The sequence below is a fragment of the Staurois parvus genome, unplaced genomic scaffold (assembly GCF_062004578.1).
Source record: "Staurois parvus isolate SC_StPar_1 unplaced genomic scaffold, SC_StPar_1.0 ptg000090l, whole genome shotgun sequence".
Classification (NCBI taxonomy): domain Eukaryota; kingdom Metazoa; phylum Chordata; class Amphibia; order Anura; family Ranidae; genus Staurois; species Staurois parvus.
Window position 1 is genome coordinate 8190242 of NW_028317886.1, and position 19571 is coordinate 8209812.

Consider the following 19571-nt stretch of genomic DNA (forward strand, 5'->3'; position numbering starts at 1 on the left):
AAAAAAACTTGATACTGATTCAATGAAAAACTAGTCATATTACATGATAAAATCCACAAATTCATAAAAAAGTGTGGGCCACAAATTATAAACCTTGGGGGGAATTTTATTGAATATACATGGACACTTTAAAGGATAAGTTCACATTTTTGAACATGTTGCATGTTCCACCCGTATTTAGGGTGGAACATGTTGCATGCTCCAGCAGCTGCAGCCTCCTAGTTCACTCACAAGCCCTGCAGCCTGTAAACAGTCAGCCCATATGAAGGTACAGGCTTAAAGCTGCAGGGCTTGCCTGCAGGAGTCTGGCACTACATTCCTGATCCACTGATCACATGTGCAATACTTTCCAGGCTCCTTAGGTAAAAAAAAAAAAAAAATAATAAAGCATTTATTTTTTTTTTCCCAAAAGGTGAGCTTATCTTTTAAGCTAATGATGCACACTCATGTGGAGGTCTGCCCTACAAATGGAAGCCCAGTTTAGCCTTGACCCGACTTTTCCCTTACCTTACCCTCTCTTTCTTATTCTTTTCCCTGTCTTGAATAACTCTCCCAATTGATTTTAAGATTTTTTATTGATGCTCTTATTCTATGGGTGTCTCTGCTCTATGCTTTGAAGATAACAAGGAGTTATTCTTGGCGAAACATATGTTTCTATATTACTTGAACTCTGAGGATGATATGCCTTGAGAATGAATGTAGATCTGTTAAGTATACCCAACACATTATCACCCCACTTAACACAGTACTTTTTTTTTGCACGTATATTTGGCTAGGAAAAGGAGAAGTTGATCGACCTGTGCTATCCTAAATATGACTTGCATACCTGTAACACACTGTTTTTAAATGTTCCGACCTTTGTATGGAAACAAAAATTAAGCAATACCATGGTATTTGTGCTTCATATGATTTGTTTAATAAAAACACTCCGACCTCCCCGCTGTTCCAACTTGACACCCACTTCACCCTCCCATCCACCCACACTTCCACAGTTGCAACCTGTAATATATGAGCAGTCCAGTGATGGAAAAGTACATAAACATACGACACAATCTGACATATGTATAGTTAGCCTAGGCTCACACTAGAATGATGTGCAGGAAACTCTCAATCCGTGTGCGTTTCCCAGACCGCCCTTGCGATCTGCAGCAGGTGTCAGTGCAATCTTAACAACATACCAAATGTAGGTCACAAATGCAGTGCGATTGCTTGCACGGGTTTACATGGTACAACATGACCATTAGATCCAGTACAGCTCCAAAATCGGTTCAAGCACGCTTTTGGTGTGTCACGTGAATTGCACAGGAATGTGGTGCCATTCAAGTGTGATTCATAGTGTGAACCGAGGCTTAATGCATAGTTCTGAACATAACAAATTGACTCTCAGCAGCATGTTGACAATAAAACAGTCATTCCACTTCACACATTACTGATTTAAAAAACCAAGGATCCCAACATGAAATCCTGACAAATAAAATTCTGAAGATCTATTTTTCTTTTTGCTGAAACTTGACACACAGCTCTGTGTGTTTTATCACTGAAGTAGCTTGCATCTCCTGCAAACTCACTGTTACCAGACCATTCAACAGCAAAATCCATTATAATAAAGAGGTTACATTAGACTAAATGATGTACTGCGTATCATTAAGTGGGCTAAAAATATCCTGAAATGTGGAAAAATAAACACAGGCATAAGTAAGCAGCTGTTGAAAGGGAACTTGTGCAATCAACATAGTTAATGAAAACAAATCAGCATTGGTAGCTCCTTGAGAATGCCAGTGCAAGGCTATAGGACAGCAGACACAAATGGGGGAAGGTGCTGTGACAAGATAAAAGGGAGCAATTCTCACCTGGAGTGGTGTTAAAGTCTAAGATACGGTGGTGAGACTGCAGCAGATCTGGATTACTGGATGACAGTGTCCCACTGACGGGGAGTGTAGCTGGCATGTGCTTGGTCTGTCGCAGACCGACAATGCTGTCATCTTGAGACTGGCCAATTCCAATGTCACTGGAAAAACAAAAAACAGTTAAATAAAACCTCTGTGCAGCTTTGATGCATGGTGTATATATATACACAAATTCCCATTCTTACAGAAGCTTTTGTTTACTTTATATTGCTGAAGTTTTAGTAATTTCTTTCGCAGAGCTCATTGTTATTAAACAAATTAATTTTAATTTGTTTATCCATATAAAATAGATGTAGGTGAGATGCTGACTATCTAATACAAGAACAGCAGTCCAAATTGCTGTTGAAAATTATCTACTGAATTCCCCAATTACTTCCAAGTTAGAAGTGTCTGAAACTAATATCCAAAGTCAATGAACTCATTCCTACAGCTAGAGTTTATCTTGGGAGACTAATATGCTATCAGTCACACCTGATTCAAGGAAATTTGTCAGATTAGATTGTTATAGGTACCTTAAAAGGTCAATCCATCCAAAATTGAAATTTCAAATTGTAATAGATGACATATCATCTAACATTTTCTTATGAATACCTAGGACTCTAGTGGCTAAATCTATGTTGCTGTGCCAATTCAGTAGCTCTACACTACACTTACAAGTGCTAAAAACAAAGGAGTTGGATTTTTCATTTTATACCATGGAAAATGCAAATGGCGGAGGGTGAACATGTCTGTTGCTGCAGGATGTGTAAGACCAGGAAAGCAGCAACTAAGACGGCAGGAGGTGACTAGGCCTGAAAAACTTTACCAACAACAGACATAGCACTACTGGATGAAATGACCAAGTTACTCATAATGTAGTTATACAAGCCAGCCTGTATTTAGGTTTACTACACCTTTAAATAGAAAGCATGAAAAAGCTCATTAAGGCCAAATGGATGGATGCTGCTAGGCTGTGTGGGAGTTGCATGCCCACTCACTGTGCTGTGATAACACTTTGGAGTGAAATGTCAGTGAACTTCAAGAGGTAAATGTATTTTCACCTGATGCTTAGGAAATGCTAAATGAGGACAATAAATCCTATCAAGTGTAAATCCTTCCCCCATCTCCGCATCAACATACATAAATTTCAAATGGAAAGACAGGTCTATACGTAATCCCTGATACAGTTAATAGTAAAAACTGCATTCATGACACCTTCATTCCTGACAGCAGTGAGCAGGAGAAAATATTTTGATGCTGTGTTGTTAGGTATCCATAGCACCAGCACTCCAGTTTTGTTAAACACTCTTGGAGCTACAGGTGCCTTTTCTCCTGATAGATTACATCATGCTATAGCCAGGAGCTCCTTAATTCTGTTTAAACGTTTACTGGTGAATTTAGTAGCTAAAGGCTTGCATAATGTTCTGTGCAGGAGTATGCCGATTTCCTTCTTCTTACCATCAGACAACTAATTGCCAGTTTCCACTGATTAATGCATTTATGTAAAAATTCCTTCTAGCACATAGAATGAGAGAGTAGGAGTGTACACAGCTTACATCAGCTTTTGTTGTCTGTGACTACAATACAAAAGGGAGAGGCCCAAATCCGTTCACAGGGAAGCAATCCCCAATTCCTTTGAAGATTTCTCTGTAGTAGGCATATTGGGCAGAAGGGTGCAAAACAATGAACTATTTTATTACTTCAGGACATGAAGTAGCAAGCAGTACTAGAAGGGTGTGTGCTGTGCAATTAATTATTTCTCATCTAACAAAACCGGTTTGTGACATTAGACCTATTGTTGGAAAGGAAATGTGCTTAGGTCATTATACAAGTTGGGAGTCAGGTAAAGCCTAGTACACACAATCAGAAAATCTAATGAAAAATACCCTTTTCAAAGTGATCGTACAATAATCTGATCGTTAGATCACAGCTTTAATCCGAAATTGATCGACGAGACAAGCACGAAAATACCATTCATTTTCATTCAACCAGTACAGTTTTCCTCTATAAATACAATACAAATACATCACTTCCAAATTTTTATTCTGTCGTACAAGAATTTTTGTAACGTCTTCACTTTCAATAAGAGACTAGCAAGCAAAAAAAAAAAAACCCCCAAACAATCATTCATCCAATTTTCTCATCGTGTGTATGGGGCTTTAGAGCCTGTATTTATTCTGTGGAAGACATGCCAAGCTAACCAGTTGGTCAGATTAGGCTTCTTGTATAAATGACTGAATTGATAGGCTTATCAACACTTAAAAGTAAAACGTCTGATTGGATTAAAAAAATAATTTTTTTTTATGTGATAAAATCAGTGCAGTAGGTCTGACCACTTATAAAAATGCTCCTTTTGGTGAGTAGATTAGATATTAGACTGATCTGCTGCTTGTAATGGGCATGATCAAGTGGGCATCTCAGTTTGGAAAGATTATGTTGCACAGCGTAAGAAAATAGGACAGAATTCATATTTACAAAAACAAAATCTTGCAAACTCAGCAGAAAGAGACAAAATGTTTACCAAGTAAAATATTTTATTAAATTAAAAGACATTCTTTTAGTTTTGGACACAATGAAAATGGATTAGAACACCTATTAGGTTTTTATTGTTGCCTGTGCTACCATTAGGGAGATTCACCCTCTCTATTTGTCCTATTTACCATTATCATTGAAAGTGAAAGTAAAAGAAAATCTAAAATATTGGGCTGTCCCCAGCACAGTAATAGACGGGAAATGTTCCAATGAGGCCAGTAGTTCTGGAGAACTACAGGTCCCCATGGGATTCTCTTAATTTCCAGGGATTTCCTCTCACTTCCTGTTTTTAGCTATGGAACAGGAAGTGAAGGTAAATCTTTCCAATGGGACATATATGGCAAAAAAAAATCTGACGGGTTATAACCCTCCCTTACTCTATTCAAAATGAAAAAAAAAAAGAAGTTTTGCCTACAGTTCTAGTTTAACTTTTTAAACATACATACTTGTAAGGTTTCTGAGGAAGAATACTAATTCGAGTTTTATCCAGAATCTTCTTCAGCTTGTTTCTTCCTCCGACCGTGTTGGCTTTGGCCTTTTTGCTCACTTTTTCAAGTCCAATAACTTGTTCAACATCAACAGCGAGATCTGGAATAGAATAACGACTGGCCTTCTTGATGTCACCAATTTTAGGCAAATGTGGGGCACTATTTCTTTTTTCTTCCAACATTCTAGCAAGAAGCTCCTTGAAGACTGGAAAAAAAATGCAACAAACTTGTGTTATTGTGCTCGGAGCTAAACAAAACAGAAACATAAAAGATTTAAGAATCAGACAATTTCATGGTTCACATGTGTGAAAGCGTCTTGCTATTTGAGCATTTACCATATGTTTTAATTTATCTACTTTACATGCAAAAAAATATAAAGATGCAGCATGTCATGTTTTAAAAAAACTCTAATTTGCAGCATTGAAACAAGTTGGCACAATGGAATGAATAGGATTTCTACTTGAAATGTGTTTTCATGTTGAAGAATGCATGGTCTTTCACTGCATGAAAAGACAAAAGCATAGACAGGCCCAGATACTAATACTGACCTTGTGTTCACCTAAACACAACACACTGAACTAGCCAGGTAGATGCAGTAAGGCTTCTTAAAAACTTGTAGTACTGCTAACCACCCTCTGAAAAGTGATCCACAGTGCACTGCTTTTGGAGGGTCGTATAGCAGCTCACGACATTCAGGATGCGCTACTGCTGCCTCCTGAATGACTGCTTTTTGTTTTTAACTTTTTTAATTTCCAAACAGCAATTCTACATTGCAGGACTTGGCTTGCAGTTGTGGCGTGGCTCCATTGAACTCACTGGGCAAGTTTTACAGGTGTGCTAAACGTTAACCTCTGCACCTGAGTAAAAAAGCCGCAGAATGTGTATAGCTCTGTTCAGCTGTACTTTTACAATTCAGGTGGGCAGCCTGGAATAAGTAAAACTGCATCCGCCAATCTGAAAGAGCCCTAAAAGAGACACTTTAGAAAGTGCATTATCAATTTTGAAGAACAGTCTAAAAAAAGTTGCAATAAAAGTAAACATATCATACATGAGCAATTGGCTTACCAAACAGATTCGTTTTCACAGTGATAGACAAGTGAGTATTGTTCTTGAGAATTTCCATAGCCTTCGTTAGCTGAATGTTTTCAAAGTTTTGACCATTCACCTCTAATATCTACAAGTAAAGGGCAAGGAACACAACGTGATTAATAATCCAAGCTGTGACATTTACCTTCCTGAGAAAGAATGGCTCTATGTTGAATTTTTTCCCTTTAATGTAAAGAAGTTGCAAAGGTAATGGATTTAATTGACATGAATTATTGAAATGTTCCTTTCTTGCGTCTCTTCCCAACAGTAAATAGAAAGGATTTCCCAGGGAGATGGTGGTCTTACATACCTGATCCCCTCTCTTTAAGCCAGCCTCCACAGCTTTGCTTCCAGGATCCACGCTGTCAACAAAAATGCCAAATCCCTTGTCTGACCCCCCTAAAAGGGTGAAAGGCAAGAGGGCTTCTCGAGATGGCTTTGTTAGTGTTATCAATCTTCTCTTTGCCTTGGCAGCACATGCAATATTTAACAGCCTCAGGTGTCCTCCCATTTTCTGGAAGCAAGTAGGAAAACAGCATTTAAAACATTACTCTCTAGGAGCACAATAACCTGGTATACATTCATATCTATTGATAATCTCTAAAAATTGTTTTTATTAGCACAAAAGAAAATTAAAAGTATTTTACCTCACGTTCCAAGTTGTTCTCAAACTCCTCTAAAAAACGAGTCATAGCCAGGTCACCTTCAAAATCATTGAAATGATTGTTAACCCAGAGCAATACAACTCGAGTCACCTGCCAGGTAAAGGACAGAAAATGAGGCTCATTGTGTGGAATGGTCAAACTGTACACTGACAATTATATTTAATAGGAACGTGTGCCATCAAGGAAGCTTGAGGCACATGGCTGCACTTAAAAGGCTCATTTTGATTGCATTGCAAAAAGCCTTGCTTAAATGTGTGAGTGCTTAAAAGTGACAGGTGTGCTTTAAAAAGGAGTTATTATAAAGATTGGAGTAATAACCACACAGAGAAAGACAATTCACACCCTGCAAAGGAAAATACCTCTAAGCCACCAGAAAATACAATATCTTTACACGGTTTCCTATAAATATTTTCTATTCTTACCTTGTCCCTGAGGCTAGGGTCATTAAACCACTCCAATAACTTCTTTCCCACTTCCATGGGACTTGACAAAAAGGTCCTATATGTGAGAAGGAAATCCTCTATATATGTTGGGTCAACCACAGAATGTTCTTCCACAAGGTGCATCGTGAGACGTTCCGAAGTTCCCTGTATATAAACAATATCATAAGCTCTGCGAGAGGGATAAAGAAAAATTGGACTATTTCATATTATAGTGAGAAGTTCAATAATGTGCATTAACCCACTAATACTTTAATTGTAAGCTTTCCAAGCTTAAAGCAGGTATAGCAAGAAAGATTCCCAATGTATTTCTCATGTATGATAGCATATTACACACTGTTCCAGAAACCACTGAATCATGTCAACTCCTGCCCAAGAAAATCTAGTAATCTGAAGATCTTTCCATAGCAGTGTGAGGGCCAACTAGATCAGCAGGCTTTATGGATTGTAGTGAAGAGACTTGAGTGCTAGGAGGAAACCGCTGCAAATACTCGGTAAAGGAAGGACATGGGGAAAATTAACCACCAAGCCTCCCCATATTGGTAGATGGCATAGGGTAGTGCGTTTCCATGCTTATCCTTACCTAACTAAACAAAGACTTTTTGAGCTCATTCATTAACAGTGCAAAGAGCTACTCCCAGCAGTTAATCAGCTTCCTCCTTTAGAGCAGTCACAATAATTAAAGATTATTTCTAAATGGTTCCCTCAATATATTAATCTTGGCCTAATAATAAAGACCTATCTACCTTAAATGATGATGTATGATCACTTTAACTCAATCAAAGCTATAATTTTGCAAAACACCTCAGCACTCAAATCAGGATGCTGGACACAATTTCACAGAATGGATTGCTTGTATAGCTGCAGCCCTCCTTAGATCGGGGAATCCTCAATCACTGAAAAAACACACAAGAGGGAGCACACTCCTCGTGCATTACTGCGATAAATATACTTTATTTTGAGGACATGACAAATGGATAGTTACAAATTAAATGTATAATCAGGCATATAAAAACAGAGCTTCAATATGAGATCATGGGGTCCCAGTCTTGGAACCTCTTGGTTTTAGATGCTGATGCATTTCGGGAGCTGTACTCCCTTCTCAGCTCTGAAGAAGGGAGGACAGCTCCCACAACGCATCAGCGTCTAAAACCAGGAGGTTCCAGGACGGGACCTCGCAATCTCATATTGAAACTCTGTTTTTATATGCTTGATTACACGTTTGGTTTGTAAGTATCCATTTGCCATGTCTTTAAAATAAAGTATATTTATCGCAGTAATGCACGAGGAGTGTGCGCCCTCTTGTGTGTTTTTTCAAAGCTAAAATCTTGCTTAAAGGATTAGTTCACCTTTACCAAAAAATATCCTATGCAGATAATGGGTGTTTGTAGATAAAAACAAACTGGGCAGCTCTGACTAAAGCTGAATATTGCCCTTGATTTTGGTGTAAGCCATTTACTTACCTCATGAAGCCTGACTGGAATACTCCCAGGACGTTGCTATGTGAGGCCTACATTACCGCGCACCTCCTCCATCAAAGCAGCGAGCTCTCAGATGCTGAGCTCAGAGCTACAGTATCAGGCGAGAGATAGAGCATGTGAGGGGGTCTGAATCAGAGAAAAAGCTCACTCCCGTGGGGGTGAGCAGTAATGACTAGGCCACACTTAGCAACGTTCTGGGAGCATTCCAGCCAGGCTTCATAAAGTATGTAAATGCCCAATAGATATATAAAAAGGACATTATTCAACTTTAGTCAGAAACACACAGTTTGTGTTTATCCACAGACGCCCCTTACCTGCTTAGGCAGTTCTTTGGTGAACTACCCCTTTAACCTTTCCACAACTAACCTCAACATAATACTAACAGCTACATTAAGAAAAACAAGTACACAGACAAGAGGTCCACAACTGTCCACAATAAATTTAGCAAATGCCGAAAAGAAAGGCCTTACATAGATTTTATAGTAAGGTAATGTGTGTTAGTTATTTGGTACCTTGATGACGATGTGACCTTTCCTGGTACCAGTGCGGTCAAGTTCTCTATGCTCTTTTACCATGACAATTTCCCCCTCCTCTTCAACTTTCTGCATATTCTTCTCCACCTGGTTCAGGATGCGGCAATAATCCTGCTGAGCTATACAAACAAACTAGTAGAAAGAAAAAAAAAAAATCAATCGTCAACATCACAAAAATTTCCCTAGACATATCAATAACTGCTCAATGTTGCATGAGGTAAAAAAAAAAAAAAAAAGAAAAAAAAAAAAGGAGTAATGGAAGAAGCACAGAGAAAAACTTGGGTTATACAGGTAGTGGCTTATGGCAAACTTCAAGATGAATAATATGCGGCAGATGTAAAGGACCTTTACTTTTAAAAATTGTGTAGCAATGGTCACACATACAGTACATACATATGGTTCAACTGATTAGATTATTTATGAATATAAATATTTAATTTCATTATTAAAATGCCATATTGAATGCTATTTATTATTTGTTCCTTTACAACTTTAGATGGGTTAAGCTGGAACTGATACTTTATATTGCAGATTAGTACCAGTGCTCTGTGCCCCTGCAAAGGTAGGTCCTGGTTTGTTGAAGAGCAGTTTGGGACTTCACTTAAGTTATTGCACTACTGGAAGTTTGATACCTAAAATGCTAAGCAAAAATTCTAGGGGCTTGTTGTAAAGCAGGAATGATTTCAATAAATACTGGTATAAGTAATCAAAAAACTTGCTAGAAAGTGAAGTCAACAGAAGAAACAAATTAAATTATTTGATGCGACTACCCTTTGCCTTTAAAAAGTACCAATTCTCTTAGGTTCTTGTAGTTTCGAAAGGCACTCACACTCCAGGTTGAAAACTATAGGTTCTTATAAAAAAAAAATTTATACACCCAAAGTCATTTGTATATAGCAGTACATAAGAAACCCACTCTAACAGGTACAGACCAGGGCCCATTTGTAGCAAAGCCCCTTTTAGAGGATTTCATAAAAACTACCAAGAAAAGCAGGTGTTTAGGATATGGGATGAACACTCACTAATACAAGCTGCTTTAACGTAACACATTAATTTAATCACACACAGCTCATTAGTGATTAATAGTACTGTATAATCAGCCGACACTTCGTAAACAGATAAATACATCATAAATGACATACAGCAGCCCAAGTAAGCCACTAACTGCTTCTGAGATTCCCAATGATCTCACGTGAAGTGCCCGGCTGTCAGATTTAATCTAACAGTGTGCTAGCAGCCTGGCACTGCTCTACACCTACATACCTGGCAATCATCCACTTTGGTTCTCATCACTCCCTTCATGAATTCCTTCTCCATGGTTGGAGAGACTCCAAAGCTGTTTCCCATGCAAAGTATTTCTGTTCTCCCATCAGGGTATGTCACTTCCACTGAGCCATTTAAAATGACTGACCAGGAATCGAGCTGCAGGGCCAAGACAAAAGCCAATATGATTAAAATCAAACAGGTACCGTTTAGTGTTAAACTGTTTCAATTGAAACACAAACCACTGAACATGTTAGCCATAAAATATATAACTATACAAACATACACACACACAAAATCTACTTAAGTCATACATCTTAACGTGTCAGGACAAAAAAAACAAAACAAAAAATTAATAAAAAAAACACTACAGCACATCTCTAGTAGCAAGTACATAATAATGGTTGATCTTGCCAGAATTCTACAGAGCTTCTAACTTCCTGTGCTGCATTGAAATCTTAAAACAGGGTTATCAGCCCAGTTCACCCATGTGAACTATAGAACACCCACCTTCCAATGTTATGGAGATGATAAAGGAATGTGTCCTGTAGTTCAACTTAAGCGTTGACAGCCTAGTGCGACAGTGTATCTCTGTGGATACAGCACAATGCCAGCCATACATGGATAGAGATTTGGTCGGTTCAGCAGGGACTGGCTAAATTTTGATCCATGTATGGGCAGGCTGGTTGTACTGAAGTCGATCGACTTGAGTACAACCAGCCTGCCGGATTTCTCTGCATGCTATAGCTGCTTGCAGTAATCATTGTATTCTGCCAGCTGGGAAGACTCCCCATGCCCTCCTGCTTGCAGAATACAATAACGCTATGGGAGGCATTCCCCCATCAACAATGATTGTGTGGATGGAGAGATCGAACGTTTTTCTTTCCTACCACCCGTGGTGGAAGAAAGAAAATCAATTAATCTATGCCTTGCCTAAGCATTGTCACCCTAGAACAGGAAGTGGGTTACTGGTAGGGTGAAATGAGAAGATAAATAGCCTGAAAAAGAAAAAGTAAATCTCTTACTTCCTCTCCATCATTTAGTACGACAGTCCCTGCCCGTTCCACCACAGCAAACACCATGACAGCGCAGAGTTCCCGTCTGACAGACATCGTCATATTGGCAAAAGCAGGCAACTGATGCATGAACTCCAGGAGTTGTTCTAGAACAGAGAAGGTTATTAAGGTTATGCATAGTTTACACAGTTAACCAATCAGCTTTAGTGTTATCAACGTAACACACTATAACACAAACAATAAGAATTAATACATAACATTGCATTACTTGATTGAAACTCCCAACCTGCATTCTCCCCCCTCCCCAGGTCTCAGGCACGTCCAAGAAGAACACTGGCAGTTACAGATATTATTGGCATTGCAGCTTCCTGGTGAAAACGTATTGCAGTGCAAGCTAATATCAATCGCTGGCTGAACTCCAATATGCCAAATGATATATGCAGTTGCAGGACAGGGATGGGAGGGAGGCTGATGTTTACAGAGGGTCTGAGAAAGCTGGGGACTTGTCCAGGTACTACTAAATCTATGGTTTCTTGAAGATCTCCTTTAACCCTGCTGGATAAACATCAACACAGTGATTGCTATACAACTGAACTCCGGACACAAACATTCTCATTTAAATATATTCATTAGCCACAAAGATATGAATCCACTTTATGTGACCAAGTGCCTTTATAAATCCAGATTCTATAAATGTAGCAGTGACATCATCACTGTGCTGTACACAGTATGTGTAGATAGCAGAGCTAAGAGGGGCCCAGCAGGCCAAAGCACTACAGGCTGCCTGCACAGAACTACAGGAGGGGCAGGGACAAGACCACTTTCCCTGCACAAAGAGAGAGAGAGAGTAGCAGTGACCAGTCTTTATTACAGGAAGCTCCTGCACAGAGGCAAAGTCTCACCTTGGATTACTACACAGATCTGGAAGAAATATACAAAGCACACCAAGCGTCAAGTAAGAGCACGTGACTCTTCTATTTACACGATATTTGCTTATCCCAGAGTTCAGCTTCAGAAGAAATCTTTAGAATGTCAATTTGAAATCAATTGTGACCTTAGTGAACTATTAGCAATTGGGTTAATAATTTTGCAAAGCAACCTGTAATGATTTACAATGCCAGGGATGATGAAAGCTTTTGGGACTGCACGAAAAAAAAAAAAAAAAAAAGCAAGCTAGGGGTGCACCGATACCATTTTTTGATTGGCAAGTACAAGTACCAATACTTTCGGTCAAGCACTCGCTGATACAGAGTACAGATACTTTGCGGTGCAATTTGCGTTAAAGCAAATTAGTATGGACACAAATTGCACTGCGAAGAATAGCATGCGATTTGAACAGGAATGTAATTCCTGTCCAAATTGCATGCAGTTTCCTCACTGCTCTTGTGTGAACCCAGGCTTGTCATAGCCTGAGTTCACACAGGAGTGGTGCGGGAAACCTCCCTGCACCAATCCCATACTGAGCGGGGAGTGGGAGAGAAGGGCGCGTGGGAATGTATACCTTGGTGTAGGCCATCAGGCAGAGGATGGAGGCAGATGCTCTGTATTCTCAGCTGAAGAAGAGGAGAAAAATCTGCAGCAATGCTCCAGATTCTTAGCTGTAAGAAAGGAGACACACTACGGGCTAGATGGCTTTTGATTGGTCAGCACTGTGATAGCAGCCCGTACTGTCATCTCTGCAAGGAGAGGGGAGAAAACTGCAGGGATTTCAAATCCCTGTGGCTTTCTCTCCCCTCCTACAGCTGAGAATATGGAGAATCTGCCTCCATCCTCTGCCTGATAGCTGACACCATCCCCACACTCCCTTCTCTCCCACTCTCCGCTCAGCATGGGATTGGTGCAGGGAGGTTTTCTGCACTGTTTCGGTGTAAACTCAGGCTATGACAAGCTTGGGTTCACACAGGAGCAGTGGGGAAACAATGCGATTTAGACAAGAATCACATGCTATTCTTTGTGGTGCAATTTGCGTCCATACATTTGTATGTACGCAAATTCCACCACAAAGTATTGCTTTGGGTATTGGAAGCATTTTTACAAGTACTTGTACTCATTAAAATACTCGGTATCAGCGTACATGAACATCTTTGATCACAGAAAAAGAGAGAGCGCATGCTGGTAAAGGGGTGTTCACTGACGGGAGTTATTGGACTGCCAACAGCCCAATTACCATAGTGCTGGCAACATCAGCTTTTTATTACTGTCCATATAGCCCAAATGTATTACTGAATGTTTATTTGGTCTTTTACTATATTTTCATCTACATGCCAGTTGTCATAAAGATCCCCAAATCAGATCCGACTCTCAGAGGACAGCAAGGTTTGATTGTTACATTAACCTTTATGTTATATACAAGATTTTAGGTAGGAAGATGCAAATTGATTTAGCAATAGCATTAACTAAAGCTGTAAAAAAACAGTTTTAAAAGACTAGATTAATGAAGAGACTGCTATGCCTGGTGAGCTTTACCATGGTTACAGGAATGAAATCAAGATACACAAATGATGTCAGTGCAGGTGAACATGTGCCCCGTACACTATTAAGCCACTGCATTGTTCAGTGAACACTGCACGTTAGGTCATTAACTATTTCAAAATGAGAACATTACTAACTAGAGGTGTAGAGGGCTCTTGTAAAAGTAGGAAAATCAAACCAATTTATACTCAATGTGTATGAAAATCATTACAATGTAAATAAAGTATGAGCTCCTACAAACTTGCCAAGATATGGAATATATACGATCAAGTATTTTTGCAAAATAAAATAAAACCTATCAATTTAAATGTTTTCCAAAACTGTTAACGTTCAAGGCATGCCGTGAGCGATAGCTGTCACAAGTGCTTGTGCTCTTCACCGAACTATTAAAAAAGCGTGGCAAACTGCAGAGATAAGGCACATAAGACTTTAGCCCAGGGATTGCTGGCCATTCACAAGGGCTTGGACAGATTGCAAGGCAAATGCACGATACAGTCTGTGCACAAGAATATTGATGGAGCTTGTTTCATCCCATTCTTCCTCTATGTTGGGTTAGGCCAGTGATTGATTGCTAGATTCTGACCTTTACCAGAGACATGTTTATGTCAGCAATAAACAGGATTAAAAAGGTGGGTGTCTGTTCACTGCTAGCAATCTGTTTTTTTGTCAACTTACCAATGTCATCATCTGTTCGGTCAATGGGATCTTTTTCCAGGCAGTCTCTAACAATGTCTCGGCTCATTAAGGGATCAGATGCTCTCTCGATATCTTCTTCGTCATCATCATCTTCTGAGTCTACAGCAGTCTCTGGCAACCCACTCAGGTCCATATCTCCAGGCTCACTTTCTGTGGCCTTGTGGAAGAAAAAAAAATTAAACAGTAATAAGCCATGGTTCACAATTTCCAGACACACAAAATGGAATGTGCTTCATTCAAATTTGTGGTAGTGAAGAAAGAACTGTCTTTATACTAACCAGAGCAGATGTCCAGAGTCTACCTGTCTAGATCAAATTCAGGGTTTTATTGAACAATGGTGTACCTTAAAATGCACACACATTGTTCACCCATTGCACCCATATGATTCATAAATAGACCCCCACCGTATGAATGGGTAAAAACACACTAACTGTAGATCAGCATCTGAACCAGCAAAAAACAGATTTTTTTTTTCACAAAACGTTATGCCACAGTGTAATACAATTTGTAGAAATAATTACTTATTTTCAAAACATCAAAATCTTCTCAAGGTACTGCCTGCACTTGCAGAGAAACGATAGCACAGTCAGTAGATATTCCGGGTTAGATTTATTCAATGATACTTCTGACATTTTCAAAGATTTCACTCATTAATTTATTGCTCCACGACTGGGAATACTAAAACAAAGTTCCATATGCCTGTGTATTAAAATAATTCAAGTACATTATTTTTGTTTACTAGGCCACAAGTTTTTTTGCCACTGCCTGGGTGCTGCTTTTTTTACCCACAATTGTAGGGAAGTCTTGAAGGAATCATGCATACAATATTCTCCAAAAGCACAGAACATATTACTGCATTAAGCCCATTTTAAAAGTTCACTGGTGATTACAGGAAAATGCAATACTCCGCAATTTTATTGAGATATTTGTGGATGTGTTGCATAAGGCTAGTATTATCACAGTACTGTCATTATTTCCTGCACAGCTTCTAGCCTGGAGAACATTTTCCAGATCTAGGTTATAAGCACATAAGGCAGCTCTTCCTCCTGATTCCATGCTGCTATGCTGCCTACGGATAATATGAAAAGCCATTTAAAGGCAAGTGCTAAAGTTATAGTTTGTATACTGCCAACTGCAAAGCATGGACAGGGAACATGCTCTTGATCTAATGTTTGCGGCGATACCTCACATGTGAGGTTTGAACGCAGTTTACATATGTGGGCATGGCCTACATATGTGTTCACCACTCCGTGCAAGCACGGGGGAATAGAGGCACTTTAAATTTTTTTTTTTTTTAATTTAAATTTTTTTTACACTGTCCCTTTAGAAAAAAATTTAATCAGTGGTGCACCAAAATGAAAATTCTGGTGCCAAAACCGAAAATTCAAAATGCACTTGGCCGAAAACTGAAATGCGCAGTTTTTAAAAATGAATATATATTTTTTGGAAAAAATTACACAGATTAACAAAAAAAAAATATATACGGTAGCTTAACTTTTTTGTAAAATATGAAAGAGGATGTTACGGCGAGTAAATAGATACCCAATATGTCACACTTTAAAACTGCGCATGCTTGAGGAATGGCATGAAACTGCAGTACTTAAAAATCGCTATGGGTGATGCTTTAAAAATTTCTACAGGTTAGCAGTGTAAAGTTACAGAGGAGGTCTAGTGCGAGAATTATTGCTCTTGCTCTGACATTCGGGGCGATACCTCACATGTGTGGTTTGAACACCATTTACATATGTGGGCATGGCCTACGTATGCGTTCACCACTATGTGTGAGCATGGGGGGACAGGGGCACTTTAAACTTTTTTATTAAATTTGTTGAATGTTTTTTTTTTTTTTTTGCGCTGTCCCTTTAAAAATGTTTAATCACTTTTATTCTTATCACAAGAAATGCATGTATCCCTTGAGATAGAAATAGTGATAGGTCCTCTTTAAGGAGAAATATGGGGTCAATAAGACCCCACATCTCTCCTCAGCAATGTAAATCATTGAATCAAAAAAAAGCATTGCTCTAGTGCTTTAAAAAAAAAAAAAATGTCTGGAAGTGACATCGCTCTGGTCCTCCAAGGGCATAGATATGAGTGGAGGCCATCTTTCCTTCACTCATCTCTATGCTCAGCACCGGGATAGTTTGCTGGTTTCTCAGGTAAGACTGAGAACTACCGAGCAGCAGGTGGGCTGCAGTGAGGGGAGAGGTTTTTTCTGGACCTGTATAGGTGCTTTTTTTTTTTTTTCCTTCATTTCGGCCAACAAAAATTTCGGTGCATCCCTAATCCCTAATTAAAATCACTTTTAATGCATGCATCCCCTGTGATAGAAATACATAGTGACAGGTCCTCTTTATAGAGAGATATGGCGTCAATAAGACCCCACATCTCTCCTAAAATGTAAAGCATTAGATCAAAAAAAGCATTGATCTAGTGCTTTAAAAAAAAAAAAAAAAATGTCCTTGTTTACAAGGTGACGGAACCATAAGTGACATCCCTCCGGTGCTCCAAGGGCATAGAGATGAGTGGAGGCCATCTTTCTTTCACTAATCTCTATGCCCAGCACTGGGCTTGTACCCTGGTTTCTCAGGTAAGGCTAAGAGCTACCAAGTGGTGGCGAGGTTATTTTCGGCACCTGTATCGATGCTTTTTTCATATCGGCCAACAACTGATAGGGGTGTTTTCGGCCGAAACGTTTCAGCCACCGAAATTTTGGTGCACCCCTACTATCTAACTTTCACACAAAACAATTAATATAAATGTATTGGGATTTTTTTTTTTTAGCAAAGAAATGAAGCAGAATACATTTTGGCCTAAATTTATGACTAACTTGAGTTTATTGGATATTTTGTATAGCCAAAAGTGAAAAATATAATTTTTTTCCCCAAAATTTTCAGGATTTTTTTTGTTTATAGCGCAAAAAGTAAAAACCACAGAGGTGATCAAATACCATCAAAAGAAAACTCTACTTGTGTGAAAAAAAGGACATAAATTTCGTTTGGATACAGCATTGCATGACCACACAATTACCAGCTGAAACAATGTAGTGCTGAACAGCAAAAAGTGGCCCGGTCGTCAAGGGGGGGTAAATCTTCCAAAGGGCAAGTAGGTAAACTATCGATAAGGAAAATTATGTATCAATGCAACTGAATTACTTTAATCTGTGATACAGTTGCACAGTAAGTGATCTTTTGTGGCCAACTGTCAAGGTCCTACCTTTTCCCAGAGGTTATGTTACTCATGTGCTGGCATCCATCTTGGATTTCTGCTGAGCATGGTGGGAATCTTTTATGCCTTCAGGTCTCTGAGGTCCATCCCCCAGAGGGGTGTGGCGGAGTACATATAATCCTGTGATCCGCACATGCTCTTTGCACTTGTGTCTTGGTCTTGCTACAGCTCTGTGTATACTCTCGTGACTCTTCTGGTATCTGACTCGGCTTGTGACTAAGACCATTCTCTGTGTTTTCCTTCGATCTGACCTTCCGTTGCTGAACCCGGCCCGTGACCTGTGATTCTCTGTCTACTGTTCTGTACCGTTTTGTCCTGTTGTTGTTGACCCAGCCTGCCTGACTACGCTATTGTCATTCTTACCAGCTCACGCCATTGGTGGCGGCCATTACCGCAGTCGGGGTGTCTCGGGGGCCGTGACCTGGTTCCTGGCTGCGTCAAGTCCATCCCCACCATCAGGGGCCCTGGTGAAGGGCAGCCTGGGACTTTGACTCCGCGCCCTGAGGGACTTCGGTCTGTTGGTGGTGGTTGTCGTCAGCCAGTGCGTTACCCTGCTACTAGGCCTACATGTCCGTTCCACAGCCCTGCCCTGACACCAACAAGACTAGGTAGTGTACATCACTATATTATGGTGCAGTCTTGTCAGCAGTGAAACAGTTAATGAATCACAGATGACTAATAAGAATATTCTAGGAAACAGATGAGTGTGACAATACTCCCGCTGAGGACATAATGAACCAACATTCAATTTATCTGCACTAATGCAGTGTTCTCTAGCTGCCACGGTGAATAAGCAGCTGCTATCAAATGCTGCTAGGTAGCCACAGGCAGCAGAACTTCAGGAAAGAAAATGCCAAAGGTGAGTTATAAAAATTGGAAGTAGACACGTCTGTGTGGGGAAATGAATGCTGCTATAAAATTCAGTCCTGCAGCTTTTTTATGCTTTTGTCAGAACTGGGTGGGCGCACACTTCTCCATCCTGATTCAGCATTTAGCAATTACATTTCCAGCCACCACACTTCCAAAGAAGAAATGTAATGTCAGAGCAGCGCGACATCCAATTCTCTACTTAGACACTCAAATCCAGTTTACTGCTGTTAATGTTTCTGCAGAGTGCAGACATCCATCTTAAGTGCAGAAGCCTATAGTAATGATGTTTTCATTTATTTACTTTACTGAACGTTGCTGGTATTTGCCATCGACAAACCTTAAATAAAAGCAAATGAGTGCTTCCATCATTCATCTTACTCTAAATACAGCAATCCCTTGTGGCTTCTCCCCTGCATTTGCAGCAACAGTCCATCACACAATAACTGTTTTATGGCAGCACGTGATTACACCGTGGAATCAGTGCTACAGCTAAACATACAGCATTCACTACAGAACTGTATTACTCAGGTGTGTCCTCAGGTGCCCCTACACAAGCCTAAAACTTACTGTAGGCAAGATAACAGCGTTACTGACTGACTCGCAACAAGGTGTGTCCTTGTGTTTTCTATCCTAATTGAGTGCCAGTCAGAAGATGACCCGACCACAAGCAAAATCTATTTTATAAAGTTGCTGCTTAAAGTGGTATGAAAGCCCCCCAAAAATTTAACACATTGCAGCTTACCAATCCTTAGAGGTGGTGGTCAAGCCAGCAACACATGTTCTGTCTTAGGGTGTCTGCGTTCTGGATGTAATAGTAAAGCAGACACCTCTGGATAGCAGCATTGTCAGTCTGAGGAGAGGGTAGTGTTAGAGCATGGGGGGGGGGCAGGCGTGAGCAAAGGGCCCACTGTGCTCTGA

At 39.8% G+C, this 19571-nt stretch overlaps 1 protein-coding gene across 12 annotated transcripts in view; it reads right to left on the reverse strand.

Moving 5' to 3' along the window:
- RAPGEF2 (Rap guanine nucleotide exchange factor 2) overlaps positions 1-19571 on the reverse strand; it is a 391597-nt gene that overhangs the window by 35297 nt on the left and 336729 nt on the right. For all 12 annotated transcript variants that reach the window (XM_089670385.1, XM_089670389.1, XM_089670388.1 and 9 more), the window contains 10 exons: positions 14538-14715; positions 11400-11536; positions 10375-10533; positions 9091-9243; positions 7080-7244; positions 6640-6747; positions 6303-6506; positions 5972-6080; positions 4865-5111; positions 1851-2008 (listed from right to left, as the gene is read on the reverse strand). In XM_089670385.1, coding sequence (XP_089526511.1) covers positions 1851-2008; positions 4865-5111; positions 5972-6080; positions 6303-6506; positions 6640-6747; positions 7080-7244; positions 9091-9243; positions 10375-10533; positions 11400-11536; positions 14538-14715 — 1618 coding nt within the window. The remainder of the gene's footprint in view (positions 1-1850; positions 2009-4864; positions 5112-5971; positions 6081-6302; positions 6507-6639; positions 6748-7079; positions 7245-9090; positions 9244-10374; positions 10534-11399; positions 11537-14537; positions 14716-19571) is intronic.